At 32.9% G+C, this 21,666-nt stretch overlaps 2 protein-coding genes across 2 annotated transcripts; one reads left to right on the plus strand and one right to left on the minus strand.

Moving 5' to 3' along the window:
• Positions 1 to 1,974: 1,974 nt before the first annotated feature.
• Positions 1,975 to 20,054, minus strand: LOC133198426 (type-2 ice-structuring protein-like). Its single transcript, XM_061334519.1, has 3 exons — positions 19,925 to 20,054; positions 3,189 to 3,362; positions 1,975 to 2,248 (listed from the first exon to the last, which is right to left on the minus strand). Exons 1-3 carry the CDS (start codon positions 20,052 to 20,054, stop codon positions 2,031 to 2,033), a joined length of 522 nt encoding a protein of 173 aa, XP_061190503.1. The 3' UTR covers positions 1,975 to 2,030.
• Positions 20,053 to 21,564, plus strand: LOC133198427 (uncharacterized). Its single transcript, XM_061334521.1, has 2 exons — positions 20,053 to 20,310; positions 20,464 to 21,564. Exons 1-2 carry the CDS (start codon positions 20,053 to 20,055, stop codon positions 21,562 to 21,564), a joined length of 1,359 nt encoding a protein of 452 aa, XP_061190505.1.
• Positions 21,565 to 21,666: the final 102 nt, after the last annotated feature.

Genomic DNA, 21,666 nt, shown 5'->3' on the forward strand with positions numbered 1-21,666 from the left:
TAAAAGGAAATAAGTTATTGACAAACAAGTTGATAAAATAAAAATATCAACAGCCTCGTTTAAGATCATCATTTCGCAAGTTCTATGCTCGATTCAATGACCTTGTCAACAAATACAATCTAACATTAAGTCAAATGCTGACTGACGCTTAATATGAAAATTGTTAGGCTGTTAATTATACACTGAATCGTCTATGGATTTTTGCGTTTCCCCCCGATAATGACAAGGAGTATACGGTGGTTGTGATTTGAAAGCGGGGGATGCTCACAATGGACTAAAAAATCTTATTTTTATCCTTTAACCTTTTTATAATTCAACCTCTGGTTTTGTATAAAATTTAGTAATGCCTGTGCTTTGATACAGATAAATACTTAATTTCCAATTTTCGCCCGTTTGTTTAAATACTTATATTCAATTTTTTTTATCCATAAATACATACTGGGTAATATTTGTTAATTTTCAAAAAAAAAAAAAAAAAAAATCACGTTGTATTTCTTTTCCGTTTGTAGAGAAACCACGATCCGCTGCTGCACTCAAAGGAAATATAATTGTAATATAGAGTAATTTTCTTCTGAAAAAAAAAGAAAAAAAAAAGAATATATATATATATATATATATATATATATATATATATAAGTTTCTTAATTTTTCTTTGGCTAGAGAAATGTTTAAGATTTAGAATTTATATAGGTAAAAGCCATATTTCCAATCATTGAATTCCATCATGAATAATTTGAATTAAATCGTGATTAAGTACCATTAATATTTTTTTTTTCTTTTGAAATAGTGCAGAAGTAAGAATTTATCAGAATATAGTCGGTCTTCAATGATCGTTGTTTCAAAATCAATTTTCAGAAGAACAGTCCATGATCAGATTAAAGATTACATCCGACTAGATTTATACACATTGTGAAGCGGGGTAAAATATACAGTGTACAGTATATCGACTGGTTAGACAATTGACCTTAATTAGTTGTCCCCATCGGTCCCCGGTCAGCTAACAGGAAACTATACATAAGGTACAGTAACAGAATTTGATGATCAATTATTTTTACAAAACTTAAAACTAAACGTACCTATAAAACAAATTGTAAGTTATGATTGTAGGCAAAAAGGCAATTGTTTTGATGCCCATTATGATATAGAAAATTAAAATTGAAGATGATATGTAAAAAAATATGTTATAAAATACGTGTTACGTAAAGACTGTAAATTATTAAGCACACACACACACACACACACACACAAAACGTAAGTATACGCAGCATATGTATAAGAACTAGAATCTTTTTTTTTTTTTTCATTTTTCTCATTCGAGGATTTATTCCTTTTTAATAATAAAACTGTGTTAAATATCAATCTTTACATGCTTATAAAACTGCGAGTGACAGTTTTTAAATCAAAAAGCTGTTTCACACCGAACCCTACGCTTAAGAAATATTAACGAAACATAATTTTTCTTTTTCAAAAAGATATATATAAATAAATGTATAATTATTAATATTATTGATTAATAAATATAAACATAAAAAAAAAAACAAATTTCCGTCAAATTTCCATACAATCCAAAGGTCGTCTGATCGAATCCTGTCGGGAAAGGGTTTTTTTTTTTCTTTTTTAATTTTTTAAATTTTTTAAAAACTTTTCTTTCTTTTACATATTTTTGCCAAATTAACAAATGTGTAAACTCGAAGAAATCATTTAAAAAAATATTTTACCCATAAAACCAGTTTTATCGACTGCGTAATGATGACTTAATGGTGGCTTTGTCACAAAGCACCTATAAGTTGGCTTAATGGTGGCTGAATGGTGACTTAAAGATTGTCTAGAAGCTACCATTAAGCTACCTTTAAGCACCCATATAGGACTTTGAGATGGCTTAATGGTAACTTAATGGTGGTGTATTTATTATTTAAAGATAGCTTAAAGGTGCTTAATGGTTACTTAAAGACGATCAATAAGCCACCATTTAGGACCTATAAGCCACCATTAAGCCAAGCTTAAAAGAAGTGTTTCATCTTGTGTATTTTCTACAATTCACAGACATAATTATATTGAGCTTCGGGCACATTGTCATAGCATTTGAAGCCATCCTTTGTAAGGGATCTCAGGCGCGTTTCTATCGAACCGTTTGATGCCACAAGTGGACAGTAGTGAATGAATGGTGTTCCGTCATGAAACCTCCATATTCCGCTCACTTTCATCCCTTGTATCCAAACCTCCGCATTGCTGATGTTAGCAGTCAACACTGAAATATAAAAGAAAACAGAAAGTACAAGTAGTTGTACTTTGGCGCAACATCGGTCGTAAATATACATATATGTTGTACCATTCGAGTGTTTGAAATGAGGATCATCACTATATTTATTTGATCAAGACACAAGTATGCCAAGTTTTTCGGGATTAAAAGAACGCTGAAAAGACTCCTTTTTGCATCCAATTGTTTTCTTCACAGGCCCAAAGAAATGTTGATTGTATGTTCATATGATTTTCTGTACATTCTGTCATACTGCAGTTTTATGTTAATACTTTTACTACCGAGTGGGGTTGAATTTCAGTACATGTATGAGGATCCTCAAGTCCATACCTACTATTACATGTCTAAAAATCATTTTGGGGGTTAAATCTATATTTAGTTTTTTTTAACCTTGCACAGTCATATCAAGCATAAATAAACCCTGTTATTGAGGGGATAACCCCACAATACAGAAATAACCCCAGAATACTGGAAAATACGCACAATTAACCTCATAGCGTATCTCTGGTAAGACCATATGCACCCCACAATGGACTAAACTGCCAAAGGTAACCCCGTTCTGTTAACTTTTGCACAATGTATCTCTCGTGTGTATGTTTGGGGATGATCAGGAGAAAATAGAGAAACAGTCAACCTCTAAGGTGAAAATTAGTATAAGCTGTACTATACGATGCTAAAGGCAAAGAAAAAGAACAGTGATCGATTTCAAAGAAAATCTACATATAACACTACTCCGTGAACAGGGCATAACACGCTGACCCCTAGAAATTCCAAAGATGGGATCAGGTGCCTAGGAGGAGTAAGCATCCTATGTTGACCAGTCTCATCCTACTTGAGCCTAAGCACCAGGATTTTAAATTTAAATGCGCAAAAGTGTTCTAAATGAGCCCAAATTACAAAGAGAAGAAAAATAGCTGAAGAAAATAATCACCCAGAAATTCCTTGAAGATACTGAACTTTTCTGCAGAATCTATCTTGATGATATCCCCGCCTTCCAGATGACATGCATTGGCTGCATCCGCATACTGGGCAGGTGTCTTCTCATACCGCAGGCATCTAGTGATATCTAATGGTATGTACACAGAATACCCCCTTGGACAGGAACCTGTAATACAGGATAAAGAACTTGTTAATAGCGATTCTCTGTAACCACTTAAACTTCTTTGCCACGCATGGTCACCGATTTTGATGAAACTTTGCCCATTATTACAACTTAACACCAGAAACATATATCAAATAAAATTTCGTTGCTATGTGTCTTGGTTGCCATGGTAACAGGCAGAAAAGTTGAAAAAATTGAGATTTTCAGCTACTTTGAAACTTTATTAAGCCTTAATAAAGACTAAGAAAAACAAACAAACTATTCTTATAAAAACATGACACCTTGTTGCAACTTATGCTGTAAAGAAACTTTTTAGAATTTATCTCTAAGTAGGTGGTAACCATGGGTACATTTGGAATACATTTAAGATGCTGAAAAATGCTGAAAAACACTCAATATTCACTAATGATAGATGTAACATGATCAAACTCAATCAACAATTGAAGAAAAACGATTAAAATATTTGACCTTAAGTAATAAGGTATTGGCAATATTATTCTAAAAATAACTTTCATGGTTGCCATGGTAACACAGTGTAACGATGCAAAATTCGTTGCTAAGATTGAGTTAATGCTACTATCTTGAGGAAAAACAATAAAATTCATGACTGGCACATATACATCCTTAGGACCTTGCAACACCGACAACATAAGAAAAATTGGGATTAATTGTTACTTTGCAGTGTAACCATGGAAACAACGTACCAGTTGTTTAAAGTGATATTTTCTTACTGCTTTAGGAATTAACTTACCTTTAAATCAAGGAACATATGATTTGACTCACCTTGAATAATACTTATCTGGTAGAACTAAAGTTGAATATCATATATTGATAAAGTTTGTTGAGAAATACAACACTGTTGCTATGGTTACCAAGAAGGGAAAATGTTCGATTTCGTTAATTTTATTTCAAAATTAAATCCTATGTGCCAGCTTTTTGCATCCAGTTTGAGGTTGGTTGGTAGTCAAAATTGAAAGTCAGGTTAGTTGTTCATATATATCAATCATAAAAGTTTTGGGAATCTACATACAAGGGTACGTATCCAAGGAAGCAGAATATTTTTCAGATTTTTATGCATATTTTTTCGGCTAATTTCCATAGCAACGCTCTATTTAAAGAACCAAATTTGAATTTTTTGAAATGTGAAAATTAGGGTCACACCAACGGCTTTAAAAATTGATCATCAGTTATATAGAAATATGCTTTGTAAAAAGATAGGATAAGATTAAAATACTAAGAGAGTAAATTTAAAATCCCTTTGTGGTATTAAAACCATGGCAACCATTGCCAACTTATAAGAAATATCATATTTCGTCCTTGGTATACGTTACAAGGATCTCCTGTCTATTATTTGCTTGCATTTCAACCTATAATTGTTTTTATTCTTAAGTGTATGACTTTATAAAATTAAATGAACAAAATTATTACTTTTGAATACTTTGTTTCCATAGTAACGTATGTAATAGTTGATTTACCAAACATGTTCATCATGCATTTAAGACATCAGGCCTTCAACTTTCAGAAACAGTCATTGCCACTTGTTTGCTTTGCTGCAAACGTTAACTGTGGGACTTTGAACATGTTGAAAAATGCCATTTTTCAAAATTTAGGACATGTTGCTATGGTAACCATGACTCGTAGCAACCAATTTTTGCCTGATTTGAGTTTCCTGCATCAAAGACTTTTATCATAGAGAGTTTGGAGAAATTCTGAGACTATGCGTGCCACAGCTCCGATATAAAAGTTCAAGTCATTACAGAGAATGGCTCTTAATAAATATCTTTTTGGTATCAGAAACATAAATGAAAAGGGTGAAAATAAAGAACAGTAATGAATCTAAAAAAAATCTATAAGTAATGCTAATCTGTGAAGAGAATATAAACACGGACACCCGGAAATTTTGGAGATAAGATCGGATGCCTAGGAAGAATAAGCACCCTCTGTTGATCGGTCACAGCCATCGTGAGCCCTATGTACTGATCAGGTAGACATTCCATATTCAACTTCTGTTTAAAAACAAAGGCCTAATAATCGGTACTAAACAAGTCAGCCTAAACAATGATAGGTTATATAACTGTGATTATGTGTATTTTTTCCTAGACATTTACCAGATTATATCAGAATAAGCAGCAAAAACCTTATTTATTGGATTATTTCAGCGATACCAGGATAATGCATTAAAAACAAATTAAAAATGTATAAAGGTTTTGGCACATGGGGCTATTAACTAAGCGAAAGCTTTCTTTTCCTTTTTTTTTACTTAAATAACACCAAGTGTCGATTTCCAGTTTACAGGATTCTGAATATCCTCTTTGACATGAACCTTAAAGTTAAAAAAAAAACAAAAAAAAACAAAAAAAACAAATGAAAAGTTTGCACAAGAAAAGCTAATTTATGGTGGCATATTTTTGCCCCCTAAATGCAAGATAAATTGTGTCAACATTACATGCAAGATAAGTATGTCAAAATGCATGATGATTATGTATCGACTATAGAATGTAAAAGGTAAAAATAAAGAACAGTGATCAATCTACAAATATCAATACACAATACAAATTTATGAAGAGGGCATTAAACACGGAACCCTTGAAATTTCAGAGGCCTTGGAGGAGTACGCATCCCCTAATGACCGGTCACACTCGCCGTGAACCCTAAGTTTGATCAGGTACACGGAACTTTTCTTAGTCCATTCAGTATAAGAAATCCTAACAATCAGTTTAAAACAAGTCAGTCAAAAAAGGAAACGACCGAATGATAGGTTATATTTGCTAACGAAGTCATTATAACGACCATAAAATTTACAAAATGCAGACTTTAAACAAGGTTATTGAAATCCCTGTAACATCACCTTATCAGTAAATAACAATCCTCACTTAAAAATTGGTCGTACTCAGTGCAAGCTCTTGAGTAGCGAATAAGTTGGGAGACATAAACACCATACGTATGTGATAGTTGGATATCACTACATAAATGATGAAATTTGACGATAGAAAAGCTGAAATCATATCGTTTGTCATAGAATTAAGTTGTTTATTGATTAAACATGGTCAGATATCTTAATGTAATGTCGAATGAAAGGCACATCAAGTGTTTTCCTATTCTCTTTTGGAAGTTTCTGAATAAATTCTGCCTCATAGGAATATAAAATCTTCCGAAATGATGACTCATCAACTTGTTTGTCAAGAACTTGTCTCGTTTTAAAAATTGATCGTACATAGAACGTATGGTAAAAATATAACCTAAAGGATGGGATTTGCATTGGCCACACAAGAAAGTAGCCATAGGTTTCATGTGACCGTAATGATGGTAGAAATTGATGTTCACTTGGTAGAGAAGTTCTTAAGATGTTAGACTTGGAAGAAAAAACTATATTTTTGGAGAAGTTACGATTTTGGAGTTGAATGTCTGGATCAAATGACGGACAGACGTTTGACACACTAGTACTCTGTTCAGGAAGAAGCACTTATTTGATCCTTATCTTAATTTTACTTATTGTACTAAACTAAACGATGATCTAGTTTTATGACTTACCAAGTAAAAGGGAATTCCATTTGATCCCAGCCAGCACTGTTCCTTTCGATTCCTGGTGGCAGCAGAAGCAAATTCCTGTCTCACGATCCCGATTTATTTTGAAGAGAAACCGACAAGAATAAAGACAGACCGAAAAACATCTTACATTGCTGGAATAGAAACCAATGTGTATACAAGATCTGGTGGGAGGGTCATTACTTCTTACTACAGCCTTGTATTGAGAAACTGATGATCCCAGGATCCCACAGTTTATAAGCAACACAGCTAAAGAATTCCTTATAAACGTCATTATCCCAGAATGAAACATGGTTTGAGAATGTTAATAAAATCCTAACATATCAAGTGCTTGCTTCAGTAATTCATTTTTCGCTCTAGATCGCATGTTTTGTTTATTTTTCAAGAGCAATTAATTGATTTTTAAAAATTTTAAATGAAAAAAAATATTCAATTTCGTCAATTGTCTTTCTCATTCAAACATATTTTTCTCTCTGTTAACGGAATAAAAAAAATGCTGTCATCTAATGTTTTGTCGTACATCCAAGATTGATTCTTCAAACTTTGAGATTATTTTTAATAGCATTTTGAAATGGTTTGATATTGACATCATCATTTATCTGGCAGATATTAAACCCATTACTGCTCAATACATTACCTCGGTAAAAAGAAATAAGGAGCATATAAATTTAATCCTCAGCGAAGGCTCTAGAGAGAATAATCTGATATATAGACCGATTTCATTGTATTTCAAAGACGAATGCAAGGAATATTTACAATAAAACTTGTACTAAATAACATTTGCTCATAACTTTAGATCTCGAACAATGCTACGTGATGTTAAATCAACATTAAGCTCTGCTTCATAGAATTTCTGCTCGATGTTCCCTATAAGAATAAAGATGCAATGAGCTATATTTCGGGTATGAGACTTTAAGACTACTAATGTGTCATATATTAGTTGCATTTTCTGCTTTTTCAAGGTGATTAATGCCAATAAAAACACATAGGATATTACTTTACATATACATATATATTATAAAAATAATGTATATCGCACTTTTTTCAATTTGAACTACATGTAACTTATAGTAGAAAAAATCACCCAGACTGTGCATGGAACATTTCAACCTGTTTTGAAAAAAAAAAATGATGCAATACGATTTATTGATTAGTCAATAAATCCATTTGTTTTAGTATGAGTATAATGAAATATGGAGATGACGGACAGTATTCAAGCTCAAAGTTCGTTTAGACAATACAAATCGGGAGCAAAGCAAACACAGACCCCCAAAACATCAGAGGTGGGATCAGGTGCCATGGAGGAGTGAGTATCCCCTTCTGACCGATCTCACCCGCCGTGTGCTCCTTCTCATGATCTGGAAAACGGGAAAAAATCCGTAGGCAATTCATTGTGTAAATAAAGGCCTAACAATTAAATTCTACTAGATGAAATCCCGCGCAAGCGCGGGGAATAGAATTTATACCACTACCGACAGAAAATATATTGTAGTTTCTACTGAAAGCCTACAGGCTTATAGCAGGACTTTGTTCAAAATCCTGAATGAAGTTGATGTACGTCTCCAACCCCACAACCTCCTCTTTTGTAAAAACTTTTACGTTTTGACGTTTATAGTGAAACCTTGTTATACTCTGTTATGGATATTGTACTTCAGATGCTCTTATTTCATTTCCTTCAAGGATAAAAGCAGCGAAAATGCACATTTTACTGATAAATTGATTTTCGGGGGGGGGGGGGGGGTAAAAATTCATAGGTACTTGGGTCTTGGTTTATAAATATGTTTGTACCTTACTGATATGTAAAAAATGTGCTTTACTTTTTTTTTTTTACATATCAATAAGGTACATACATATTTATAAACCAATACCCAAGTACCTGTGTAAAAATTAGGTTGTAACGCCCTATGAATAGGCCGAGTATTTGATACAAAAGACTGTATTCAGTAAAAAAACCCAAATGTATTGATTAAAGCACAAAATTGACATCTTTAATTGTATTTGAACAATACCTTCTTCATTAATTTTCTTTTCATGTAAGCAAGTTTATTACGAAGTACAAATTGTACTTCGGGTTCGTTTCCACGATGCTCTCCGTATCGAATGTATACAAATTTTACCAATAAATTTATTAGGAAAACCTACTTCATACATGTGTATGTAATAGTCTTCCGATATATAAATATATTCATATCTTATAGTGTTATCAATGATTTACCATTATTTCAATGGCTATTCACACAAATTTTTTGTATGTATATAAAAAAACAATATGCAGATATAATCGCCTCGTTTTTCTTTTTAACATCGGGCTCGATGCTATATGATGTTCTAGAAGCTTCCGTCAATATTAAGACCGGTGAATGACGAAAATAATTTGCACATTTCCCTTTTTAATCGGTTATCACAACTTATTTAATTTCTTTTATATCATTTAAATCAAGTCATAATTGAATAATTCAGTGATGACGTTTTATGAAATAAATAAACGATTGCTTGTTGTCAGTTTTATTAAACATTGTCAGTTACTTAGATCCGCCAACCGGAACCGCCACCGTACTCATGATTTTGCTATTTCATGGCTGTTTATAGAAAATGAAAGTAGACTTTTAATTTAATGTACGATACTTACTATGCGAGTGAGATCTAGATATAGTTTACGGACATCATCTTGTATCTAGTGTATTGTTAGAGGAGTAAGTAAGAACTCTGGTGCACCCGTTTCGGAGTTTTTTGCAAAATTTATTAATTTATAAGTATAGATGTTTAATTCAGGAATTCTTTTTCCGGAAATGTTTAGTCATTTGTTTCTATAGAAGTGTACTGCCTTTTTCTACAATTTATCAAGCGTTGTCACCATAAAATGTTTGCATGAGAATTTTTTTTAATCTAAGAGGATATTCTGTTGCCAAAACCGGTCAAAGAGTTCTCTAATTTAAAGGTAACAGTGGCACCATTTTAAAGATTATTCGGTTTTCAAAGAAATTTCGAGTTTATAGCTCGATGTTGGTAGATTTTACTCGGTTGAAAAACTGCATAGATTGAAGTGACTAGACATGTACTCATTGTATTGTTAAAATGCCAAAATAAATAAATATGGATAGATAGTAATTAATATGATGGAGCTCAGACCAGCCTGGAGGAACAGAGATCTGGAGATCAGTTACCACGAACATCATAAAGTCCATGGAGGAATCCCCGTGGTAAGCAAAGGACGTTAATGCATCAAATAAAAAAGTGCAGTAAAAAGATTTTGTTTTCTTGAACGAACACTCGATATCCCTATTTATGAAGTATTTCTAGATAAAAAGAACAAAATTTTCTCAGTATTTTGAGTTTTAGCATACCCTTACGAGGCTGCAAAACGAACAATAGACAGGATATTATTTGGGAAGTTTCAAATTAAAATTAAAGTATATATATATATACTGTATTAAATGCTAGATACATAAAGTAATAAAAAATATTAGACAGAAGATTTCAACATATATCAGCATGCCAGCATATATTTACTTTAGGGCCCCATTATCTTGAATTTCTTTGAAACACTTTATGTGTAATGGAATCATCTTTCAATATACGAGAAATTGTGATGAAATGCATTACTTTCCAAATGAAAAATGTCAGTAATGGCAATTACTTTCCAATTAAATTTCAATTACATTTTGTATTTTAATCTCTTTTTATTATTGAATCTTAAACAAGGTCACTGAGGGTTCAAGTGATTTCGGCACCTGGTGAATTCGGCACCTAACGAAAAGGTGAATTCGGCATCGAAATCTGGTAAATTCGGCATCAGGATCTGTTGAATTCGGCACCCTTTTGTGTTAATTCGGTAACGTGTAATTTTTGTGAGTGTTTGTTAATATTTTTCGTGTGATTAATTGGTTGATTGCTTTTGCAGGGGGAAAAAAGTGTTTCAATTTCATATTATTAACTAATAAAGTCGTTTAAAAAAAAAGAAAGAAAGAAAGAAAAAGCATCAGTGTAAAGTATAGATCTAATGAGTTAAAGTTCATATGTGGAAAACTCAATTAGGAATTCTGTAAGTTTAAGACCTTTTCTTTAAAGAAATTTCAAATAATTCTATAATTCGTACTGAAACGTACAACATTGAATTATCAGTGCATAATTATAAACAGTAATCTCTCTCTCTGTCTCGCTAAAGGATGACTGCACTTAAGAACATGCGAAAATTGCGACAAAATAAACTTTCAAAACAAGCCACATTTTTCTTTTAATTGCAGGAATGGTTTCGTATTTTTATACATGTCCTTGTTATTTATCTAGTCTAATTTTAGAGCCACTCTTACAATATTAGCTCCACCTCTCATGCATACCTAATGTTTAATCAAGGGCAGATATGTGTAAATTCTCTATATATGGAAAGAAGTAAAGACAACAAACATAGAATTATTTTATTGTATTACAGTCTAAAATGAATTTAACATTTTGATTCGGTGTCAAATTGACAGAATTCTTTAGTAAATCTACAAAAGTGAAATAAGGTTAAGATATAAAAGTAACAGAAGCGTCGTAAAAAGAGCCCAAACCCAGCGTTTAGTGCAGTTATCCTTTTTGCGAGTACTGAGTATGAAAAAGTTAAAGCTAAAGAACGAAGCATATAATAATTATCTTAAGTAGAGAATTTTATAATTCTAGTTGGTCTCTTTATATTTGATCGTTTGTATTAAATAATATGCATCTAAAGAAACATGGATCTTGATTTTTAGCTCAACTGGTCAGAGACCAGAAGAGCTTATACGATAGTAAGGTGTCCATTGTCCGTCCGTCTGTCTGTCTGTCTGTCTAGCTGTCTGTCTGTCTGTCAGTCCGTCTGTCTGTAAACAATTTTTCAAAATGCTACTCCTCCTACAGTTTTGGTCTGATTTCAATATAACTTGGCACACAAGTACACTAAACAAAGATACATAATTCAGTGCATCGTTTTTGATTTTGGTGAACGGGTTGCCATGGTTACTAAAAGTAGAAATTTCTGTGAAATTCCTTTAAAACGCTACTCCTCCTACAGTTTTGGTCTGATTTCAATATAACTTGGCACACAAGTAGACTACACTAAGATACATAATTTAGTGCACCGCTTTCCGATTTCAATGAACGGTGTTGCCATGGTTACTAAAAATAAAAATTACTGTGAAATTCCTTTAAAACGCCACTCCTCCTACAGTTTTGGTCTGATTTCAATATTACTTGGTATACAAGTAGACTACACACACTAAGATACATTATTTAGTGCATTGGTTTTTGATTTCGATGAACGCTGTGCTATGGTTACTAAAAAAAGAAATTGCTGTGAAATTCCTTTAAAACGCTACTCCTCCTGCAGTTTAAGTCTGCTTTTAATATAATTTGGCATACACGAAGACTATACTAAGATACATAATTTAATGCATCGGTCTTTGCTTTCGATAAACAGTGTTTTAATGGTTACTAAAAATAGAAATTTCTGTGAAATTCCTTTAAAACGATACTCCTCCTACAGTTTTTGTCTGATTTCAATATAACTTGGCACACAAGTAGACTGCACTATCATACAATATTTAATTCATCAGTTTTCGATTTCAATGAACGGTGTTGCCATGGTTACTAAAAATAGAAATTTCTGAGAAATTCCTTTAAAACGCTACTCCTCCTACAGTTTTGGTCTGATTTCAATATAACTTGGCACACAAGTAGACTGCACTATCATAATTAATTCATTTCATCGGTTTTTGATCCGATGAACGGTGTTGCCATGGTTACTAAAAATAGAAATTTCTGAGAAATTCCTTTAAAACGCTACTCCTCCTACAATTTTGGTCTGATTTCAATATAACTTGGCACACAAGTAGACTGCACTATCATACTTAATTCATTTCATCGGTTTTTGATCCGATGAGCGGTGTTGCCATGGTTACTAAGAATAGAAATTTCTGAGAAATTCCTTTAAAACGCTACTCCTCCTATAGTTTTAGTCTACTTTTAATATAATTTGGCATACAAGAAGACTATACAAGATATATAATTCAATGCATCGGTTTTTGATTTCGATGAACAGTGTTTTAATGGTTACTAAAAATAGAAATTTCTATGAAATTCCTTTAAAACGATACTCTTCCTACAGTTTTCGCTTGATTTCAATATAACTTGGCACAGAAGTAGACTAGATTAAGATACATAATTCTTTTTATTAATGCATGTTGCAAATTTTCAAATCCAAGTGCTACTTTGTTATACTTACAGACCAGTAGAGCTACAGTCTCATCAGAGACTTCTGGTTGTATCATTTACATGTATTAGTGGAAAATAGAAGAAAATTTAATGGAAGTTTATTTTCAGAATTACCCGTTGTTCTTTGCCTCACAAAAAATGTATATATATAACCTAGTTTTGAAAAAAAAGCTTGTCCATAATAATTGTACTATTCAAAATTGTAATTTTTTTTATGCCAGCGTGTTAAAATGCATAAAGCGAAAAATTGGATTATTAGGCAACCAGGGAAGACATAATATTGTTTTTCAAGAAGATAATTTTAGCAAATGCCCCTTTTGAAATATATAATCACAGCCCATAAATTGTCTCACTCAAAAACTAACTCTCCTTATCCTATAACCTTGGAATGCATTTGCATTAAAAAATCTTTACAACTTTGGGACAACGTTAATAAACATTAATATAAATCCTAAGACGAGAATTTCAAATTTTATATTGTTGAAAATTTAGAACTGTACCGAAATTTAAACTAAATACCAAATTTCGTGCCATACCAAAAATCATAGTATATTTTACTTCATAAACTTAAAATTATTATTTTTTTTTTAATTACCACTGCAACCATTAGTTGGCGTAAAAGAGTTTTATCTATTGCAATGTTCAACATTCAGCATTAAAATATCGATGGTCATTTAACACGTGTGTTGCATCATATTTACAACCTTAATTATACGACCTCCTGTAGATTCCTAATAAGCTGCTGCTTTGAGAAGATTTTTATTGTACTGGAGTCGTTATATCAATTTCTTATAGACGTATCAAGTAAAGATATAGAGCATGATGCTGTACAAACAAAACATAAAAAATAAATAAATAAATAAATAAAAATCAATGGCAACTTGTCCATTCCCGTAACAGTCACTTCCGTAACATGTACAAAAATTTATTTTGTACGTTTATAACATCTAATAGAAACATAACAAAATTCAAGACAAAAACATATTTTCGGTATTGCGACTAAGAATGTTTTAACCATGTACAGCTTTTTTTTTTTTTTTTTTTTTTTTTTTTTTTTTTTTTTTAGATCTGAAACAAAAACTCTCGGAGAATATCACGAAAACGGGAGTTTACTTGGAGCTATGTGTATATATATATATGCTGTAATTAGATCCTCATTTGAACGATTTAACTTTTTTTTATCTTTATATTGAATTAAATTCAATTGACGTTAAAGATCTTACTTTTTTCAATTATGGACTACAAATTTACTACTCTATACCTATTTCTACTGATTTACCTTAACGTTGTCATTTCCGTGCACGAAATTTAAAAATTAGTTAAGATTAATTTAGATTTCTGCAATATTTATTTTAGTGAGTTATCTTTAAGCAGCTTTCCTTTCATGAACAATTCAAAATAGCACTAAAAAATCTAGATAAAAAAATCTAAAATGAAATACTAGTACTAAAGGAGAAAGGGGTAAGGTTTTGCCGTACGACATTGATAATTAAACCAATAACATACGCATTGTTAGTTCAAACTTGCACATGTTTCTTTAAAACGGTCCTGCTCCAAACATATTCATACAGCACGTAAAATGGGGGCCTGCTCTCTCCCGGCCTTCCCCTTTTTTCCAAGAAGAGTCTATTGCTGATTTTTATTGATTTATTTTTTTAATTCAATTTTTGATGTACAGTATGGTCAAACACTCCTAATCCAAAAAATATACATGTATTGAAAATTAGAATGAAAGTGGAATTGATCACAATTACCCCCCACCCCCACCCCCCGCCCTTATTTTTTTCTATTTCGGAAAAGATTACATATGTCTGTTAATAATTGTAATGCTCTTTCCTTTAAATGTATGATAAATACTTTATTTGTTACTTAACAGATAGAATATTAGATAGCCCTTTTAATGTTTGGATCTACATTTTTCCCCCAAAAGGGGAGGGGTGGGGCCGGGGGGTTTCAAGCCCACTCAAAAATTTTAAAAAAAAATGAGATATACAATTCAACCTAAGGAAATTGACAAGCAAAAAGTTTAAGAATTCTCTATCTGAAAAAACCTCTCTTTCATGGAAGAGACAATGGAGGGGGGGGGCTTATTTTCTTTTACCTGTATAACTATGAAAATCCAAGTTTGGGGGGAGGCGGGTGTAGGACACCTCTCCATTCAAGATCCGATGTTTTGAATGTTGCCTGTTGGTTGTATTTTATTTAGCTAGAGCGTATGCACTACTACGCTCCGAGAAAAAAAATGTCAACGGTTATTCTTCATCTTTTCTAGATATTATTCATGTAGGCTACAAATATCCCCAAAGACTCTTTATGCTTTGAAAAGGTTTTAAAGTACTGATGGTAAAAGTTCTTTCATTTCAATTAAAAAATTAATTTTTGTGTCCTTCCTATAGTATACTAGATGTGTTTCACATGCTCTTTGAGATGTAATAAATCTAATTTTGGCAGCACAATTTTGTTGAATTTCTCTTTCCTTATGGAAAAGAAATTATTTTTCAAATAGCGGCTGGTACATTTAGCTTATAACCGGTGCATACATACCAACTCTGAAAGCATCCGTAACTTAAGAAGATCTAGTTTCGTCCAGAAATCTCTTTCAAAATGCACTTTTTAAAATATCTTTTTATTAAATTTACGTACATTACAGACTTACATATCTTCACATACCGAAATAAACACAATCTAACCTGTAAATGCTTAGAAGAATCATGAAAACTTGCAATCTGATTAAAATCAGATCTTTGTTACGCTCCAAAAGTCTGATGGTCATCCATCAGAATTTCGAAGCGTATCACAGATCTGATTTTAATTAGTTTGGAAAACTTGGAGTATACTGACTTGAAAATGCGTTATAAAATCAATTGAAGAGAGCCAGAAAAAAATATCATTAAAATTAATCAATAGGTTTCAAAGAAAGCCACAAAACTGGCGATTTTAATACATGTATACTGTGACTATTAATTAAGTTACGAACTATATTTTTTAACTTATTATTTTTTCACAAAATTCATTCTGGTGAAATGGACTCGGTAAGCAATACAAGATCAGTCTGATCTTCTTGAAGACACAAAGAGAAACTCAGGCCAAATGTAAATATTGATATTGTCCATCATTCATTTTTGGCAGCTTGAGAGTCACCTCTTACTTCAAACCCTATATCTAGGTACCGGTAATTATCACCTTTGATTGTCTTAAGTTAATATCTTGAATAATTATGCCTGCCCAGCTAATTACATTATTAATTCATTACATTATTTATACATACTTGTTTTACATTTCCGAAAATGAAATTATAAAAGCAATTGGTAAACTAAAACGAAATAAGAGCTGTGGTGAGGACCTTATCCTTAACGAGTTACTGATAGAATGTAAAACTTCATTATTACCCATCATAACAAAACTGTTCAACTCAATATTTAATTCAGGGTTTTTTCCTAGTGAATGGTCTAAGGGTTGTATGATACCAGTTTTAAAAAGGGTGACCGTAATGATGCAAATAATTATAGAGGCATTACTTTAATTAGTTGTTTAGGTAAGCTATTCACTTCCATTTTAAATGCTAGGCTGCTAGAATGGGATAGTTTGAATAATGCCATTACAGACGCGCAGTTTGGCTCTAAACCTGGAAATAGTACGGTTGATGCAATATTAATTTGTACTACAAACATTAGTTAATAAATTTTTGCAGAAAAAGGGTGGCCGACTATATTGCTGTTTTATAGATTATCGAAAAGCATTTGATCTAATTGATAGAGCTTAAATGTGGTGTAAATTACTTAAACAAGGTATAACAGGTAAAATGTTCAATATTATTAAATCATTATATGCTAGTGTGAAATCATGTGTGAAGTTCAATAGTATGCTGTCGGAGTTTTTTGAAAATAATGTGGGCTTACTGCAGGGGGAGGTTTTATCACCTCTATTGTTTTCATTATATGTTAATGATTGTGAGATGCATTTTTTAGAAAACAATTGTCCTTATGTTGAACTGCAGTTAATTTCCATGTTTCTATTGATGTATGCAGATGATATGTTATTTATTGCAGACTCACCAATGTCACTTCAAACATTATTGAATGAATTAAGTACTTATAATAAGAAATGGGGTCTTGAAGTTCATACAGATAAAACCAAAATTTTAGTTTTTAGAAATGGTAGAAGTTTACGAAATGAAGAAAAATGGGTTTACAATGGAAAAGAACTTGAAATAGTAGATATATTCTGTTATCTAGGAATGTGTTTCAATTATAATGGTAAATTTAATATAACTCAATAGCACGTAGCTGAACAGGGAAGAAAAGCATTTTATGCGTTGAACAAACAATTCTGCAACTTTGATTTTAATGTCGAAACCCAAATATAACTTTTTGAAATGTATGTATGTAGTATTCTTAATTATGGAGCAGAGGTGTGGGGAATTCATAAAGTTCCAGATGTAGAAAAAATACAAAGTCTCTTTTGTAAAAAGTTACTTCGTTTAAAAAAAAAGTGCCTGTAACAATCTTGTGTATTTCGAACTTGGAAGAATGCCTATGAGGGAATCTAGAAAATTGAAAATTATAAAACATTTTTTGAAACTAAAGGGGACACAAAATATTCTACTAAAATCATGCTTGGAAGAAAGATTAAGGAATAATGATATTTGGATCAGAGATATTCAAAATGAACTTAATAAACTGGGACTTGGCTATATATTTGCAGATTTCAATGATAATACTTACATGTTAGTAAAACAAAGATTCCTTGAGGTGAATAACCATACTATGGTTTCTAATATTTGTAACAATGCCCGTAGCCCGTTATACCAACATTTGGCTGATAATTTTGGTATACAATATTACTTGCGTAAACCTATTAATTATATGTACAAAATACAAATTGCTAGAATTAGAGTATCTGCACATAATCTAAATGTTGAAACTGGTAGATATGTTAATGAAATTAGAAAAAAACAGATTATGTAAAATGTGCTCTTTGAATGTTATCGAAGACGAATTTCATTTTATTTTACAGTGTCCTTTTTATCATGATCTTAGATCTAAGTATTTGAAAAAGTATTATTATAAGAAATCCAGTGTTTGGAGATTAATTCAACTTCTAAGTGAACAAAATATAAAGGAACTTTGTAACCTTGGAAAATATTTATATCAAGCTTCCACTAGAAGAATGAAACATTTGTAAATTTTTAAGTATTTTATAATTACAGTTGCCTGTTAGAAAACACGTCCTACATAGTTTACTTGCTATTTATTGATTATGCTCACTCTCATATTGTTATATTTTATAATATTGTATATATGTTTAGTTATTAATATATGTAATCTGATGTGTCGTATGACGCAAAGAAATAAAGAACTTGAAAAAAGGATTAAAATAGCATAATCAATTAATTAAATACCACATTATATAAAACATATAGTATGGAATATTTATCATTTATCTAAAAAAAAAACACACACAGAGGAACTCATACCAGGGGCTGAACAAAACTACAACATTGAAAGTCTTCCGATCCACTTTCCCACTTCCGTTGTCAACTGTAGATACCACTCTGACTTATAGACCTGAGGGAAAGCATATTGACCAATCACAAAGTGTGAGAAAGTTAATCTATAGATAAATCTTGTGGTCATAAAATTTTTGTTTTTCTCTAAAAAATGTAATGTGTAATGTAATTCATTACTTTGACAAAGTATTTGTAATTTATTAATTACTTTTCTGAATAAAAGTAATGGTAATGGCAATTGTAATGGTAATTAAAAATTCCAAAGTAATTGTAATTTAATGCATTACATTTCAAAGTAATTGACCCCATGTCTGGAAATCTTTCTGAACGAACCAATGTTAAAATACTTCATACAGAAAAAATAACAATTTATCCAAACTTTATTTAAAAAAGCAAGGCATTATGCACAACATACACTTAAAGATCAATAAATCTGTGCATTGTAGAGCGTGCTTTTTTTTTTCGTCGTTTATTAATTAATTTGCATATTTGATTATCTGAAGGAATTGATGTATTGGCCAAACCCACTTGCACATGGAATTTCCATTGTAAAATTGTATTATTTTACAGTTTGCGTTAATTTTATACTCATTGTTGGAAAACCAAGATCAAGAAATGCCACTCGGGGCGGGGGGGGGGGGGGGGGGGGGGGGAAGGGGGGGGGGGGTAAGATACTAATATTATATAAAAAGGTGTCCATCAGAATTTTACATACACCCATGTTTAGGTCTGCGCTTTAAATATGTAAATAATGTGTAGATTTTTGGTACTTCGTGAAAAAGAGAAAAAAAATAACGATTTAATTGAAAAAATCATTCATTTTGTGACAGACATTCACCTTTAATAATATGTAACAGATGTTCGACTGTAATAATATGTAACAGACATTCACCTGGGAAGATATGAAACAGACATTCACAAGTAATAATATGTAACAGACATTCACCCATAATAATACGTAACAGATAAACACCCGTAATGATATGTAAGGACATTTACCTGTGTATATATGAATAGATATTCACTCGTAATAATATGTAACAGATATTCAGACTTATTTATATATAACAGATATACACCCGTTATGATATGTAAGGACATTTACCTGTGTATACATGAATAGATATTCACCCATAATAATATGAAAGTAGTATAAGGAGCCTAGATAGCCGGGTCAACTGAGTGCACTTTTGGGCCCCTGGGGGGATGGCCGGGTCAACTGAGTGCAACCCCGGGGTCAAGGTCAGAGATCTGGAAAAACCTGCACGCGCTCAGCACTCACCTGGAAAAACCTGCACGCGCTCAGCACTCACCTGGAAAAACCTAGCCATTATGACGTCATACACTATATAAGTATTGCATGTGTCTGACTTGAAGCTCATTCTCTTGTCAGTTCCATCAGCTGTCGACATGGATTCTGCTATGAAAAAACTGTTACATGCCCAGCAACTGATGAGATGGAGAAGACGGGCGAAAGAGTTAGAAAGAATTATTTACAACAATAAACACAGAGAATTAGCGCTCAGAAAAAGAAATGCGAGAATATTAGAGAGAATGCAGAGAGCCCAAGTCCAACAAGAACAACAAAGGACTGTGTCGGATGAAGAACCACACTCATCAGCCCATTCACCACCCCATAAGCCAAAGGCCATTTCCCAATATTATCAAGTGAGACTGAAACAAGCCAAGCATTCCAGAAAATTTAAAGCGCATGAAGATGTCTACAGTGTGAATTTTAAGGAATTTCCAGAGGAGGAAAACAGAGGCTTTGTTCGGCGATTATTTAGAGACATGCTGCAAAATGTCAAATATCAAATGCAGTGTAATCCTAACGATTACCTACGCCTTAACATACGCCATCCTTCTCTGGATTCCGACATTTGGTACGAGTTTACTCAATGTGAACATTTAGACGAGGACGTCATTTTAGACAAAATAGAAGCCGTGCAACAATCCAAGAAGGATTTTAAACTGGGAGACGGGGCCATGGAATTCGACATGTTTCGGGTCAAGTATCCGGAAGGGAGTGGTGGAGACAAAACCAAACATCTGATGGTCAACAAGGAGAGTTTTAAGAAGGAAAAAAGAAGTATCGTTCAGATCGACAATCCCTGGGATAAGTTTTGTTTAGCTAGGGCCATCGTAGTCACCCGGTTATACAGTGAAAAACCTGAACATCCAGACCCCGAATGGGAAAAACGATGGAAACGCATGAGGTTAGGAGATGTAAGAGCTAATGACCAGAAAAACGAAGCTATAGCTCTCATGGAACAAGCCGGGTGTGTTATCCATCTGCCTTGTGGACCCGAAGAATGGGGGAAATTACAACAAGTGTTAACCCCATGCTATCGACTGAAAATATTCCAGTTCAAGTCTACCTCCTCTAAACTCACCTTAGAACCCATTTACAAAGGCTACGGAGAGGGAACTTGTTTGAATGTTCTGTTGAACGACCAGCATTACGATGCCATCATATCTATGCCTGGTGTGACGGGCAATCAATACTATTGTGATCATTGCGACGTGGGCTACAGGAAAATCACAGACCATCGTACCCAATATCCTCACCGATGTTCCTTTTGTTTAACAGACACGCCCTGCCCTCCAGACGGGAGCCGCATTCAATGTAGCCAGTGCCAGGGATTTTTTCAGAGCAGAACTTGCTACGAAAACCATCTGCAGCCTCACAGTAAGAGTACGGCCACCACCGTATGCAGTTTAATGGGACGATGTGACCACTGTCAGAAATGGATGCCTAAAAATTTACTCCCTCATCATCATTGCGGAGGACAGAAACATTGTAAGATCTGTAAGAAAACCGTAGACACGGATCATCAGTGCTACGTTCAACTCAAGCCCGAGAAAAAGAAAAAGAAAGGCAAAGAGACCTTACAGTGCTACATCTATTTCGATTTCGAATGAACGCAGGAAACCGGCATCCACGTCCCTAACCTGTGTGTGGCACACCGCGTATGTCAACATTGCGGTCACTTACCCATAGAAGATCCCTGTCCTCACTGTCGA

This window comes from Saccostrea echinata, unplaced genomic scaffold (assembly GCF_033153115.1).
Source record: "Saccostrea echinata isolate AGI-Se365-2 ecotype Australia unplaced genomic scaffold, CSIRO_AGI_Sech_v1 ptg000033l, whole genome shotgun sequence".
Classification (NCBI taxonomy): domain Eukaryota; kingdom Metazoa; phylum Mollusca; class Bivalvia; order Ostreida; family Ostreidae; genus Saccostrea; species Saccostrea echinata.

Bases quoted from the DNA above. Each gene is read 5' to 3' on its own strand.
- LOC133198427 (XM_061334521.1), top strand. From the start codon at position 20,053: ATGGATTCTGCTATGAAAAAACTGTTACATGCCCAGCAACTGATGAGA. The intron at 20,311-20,463 runs GTGAGACTGAAA...TATCAAATGCAG, and splicing joins CCATTTCCCAATATTATCAA to TGTAATCCTAACGATTACCT.
- LOC133198426 (XM_061334519.1), bottom strand. From the start codon at position 20,054: ATGTCGACAGCTGATGGAACTGACAAGAGAATGAGCTTCAAGTCAGAC. The intron at 3,363-19,924 runs GTGAGTGCTGAG...CCTGTATTACAG, and splicing joins GCGCGTGCAGGTTTTTCCAG to GTTCCTGTCCAAGGGGGTAT. The intron at 2,249-3,188 runs GTGATTATTTTC...TTTATATTTCAG, and splicing joins TATCTTCAAGGAATTTCTGG to TGTTGACTGCTAACATCAGC.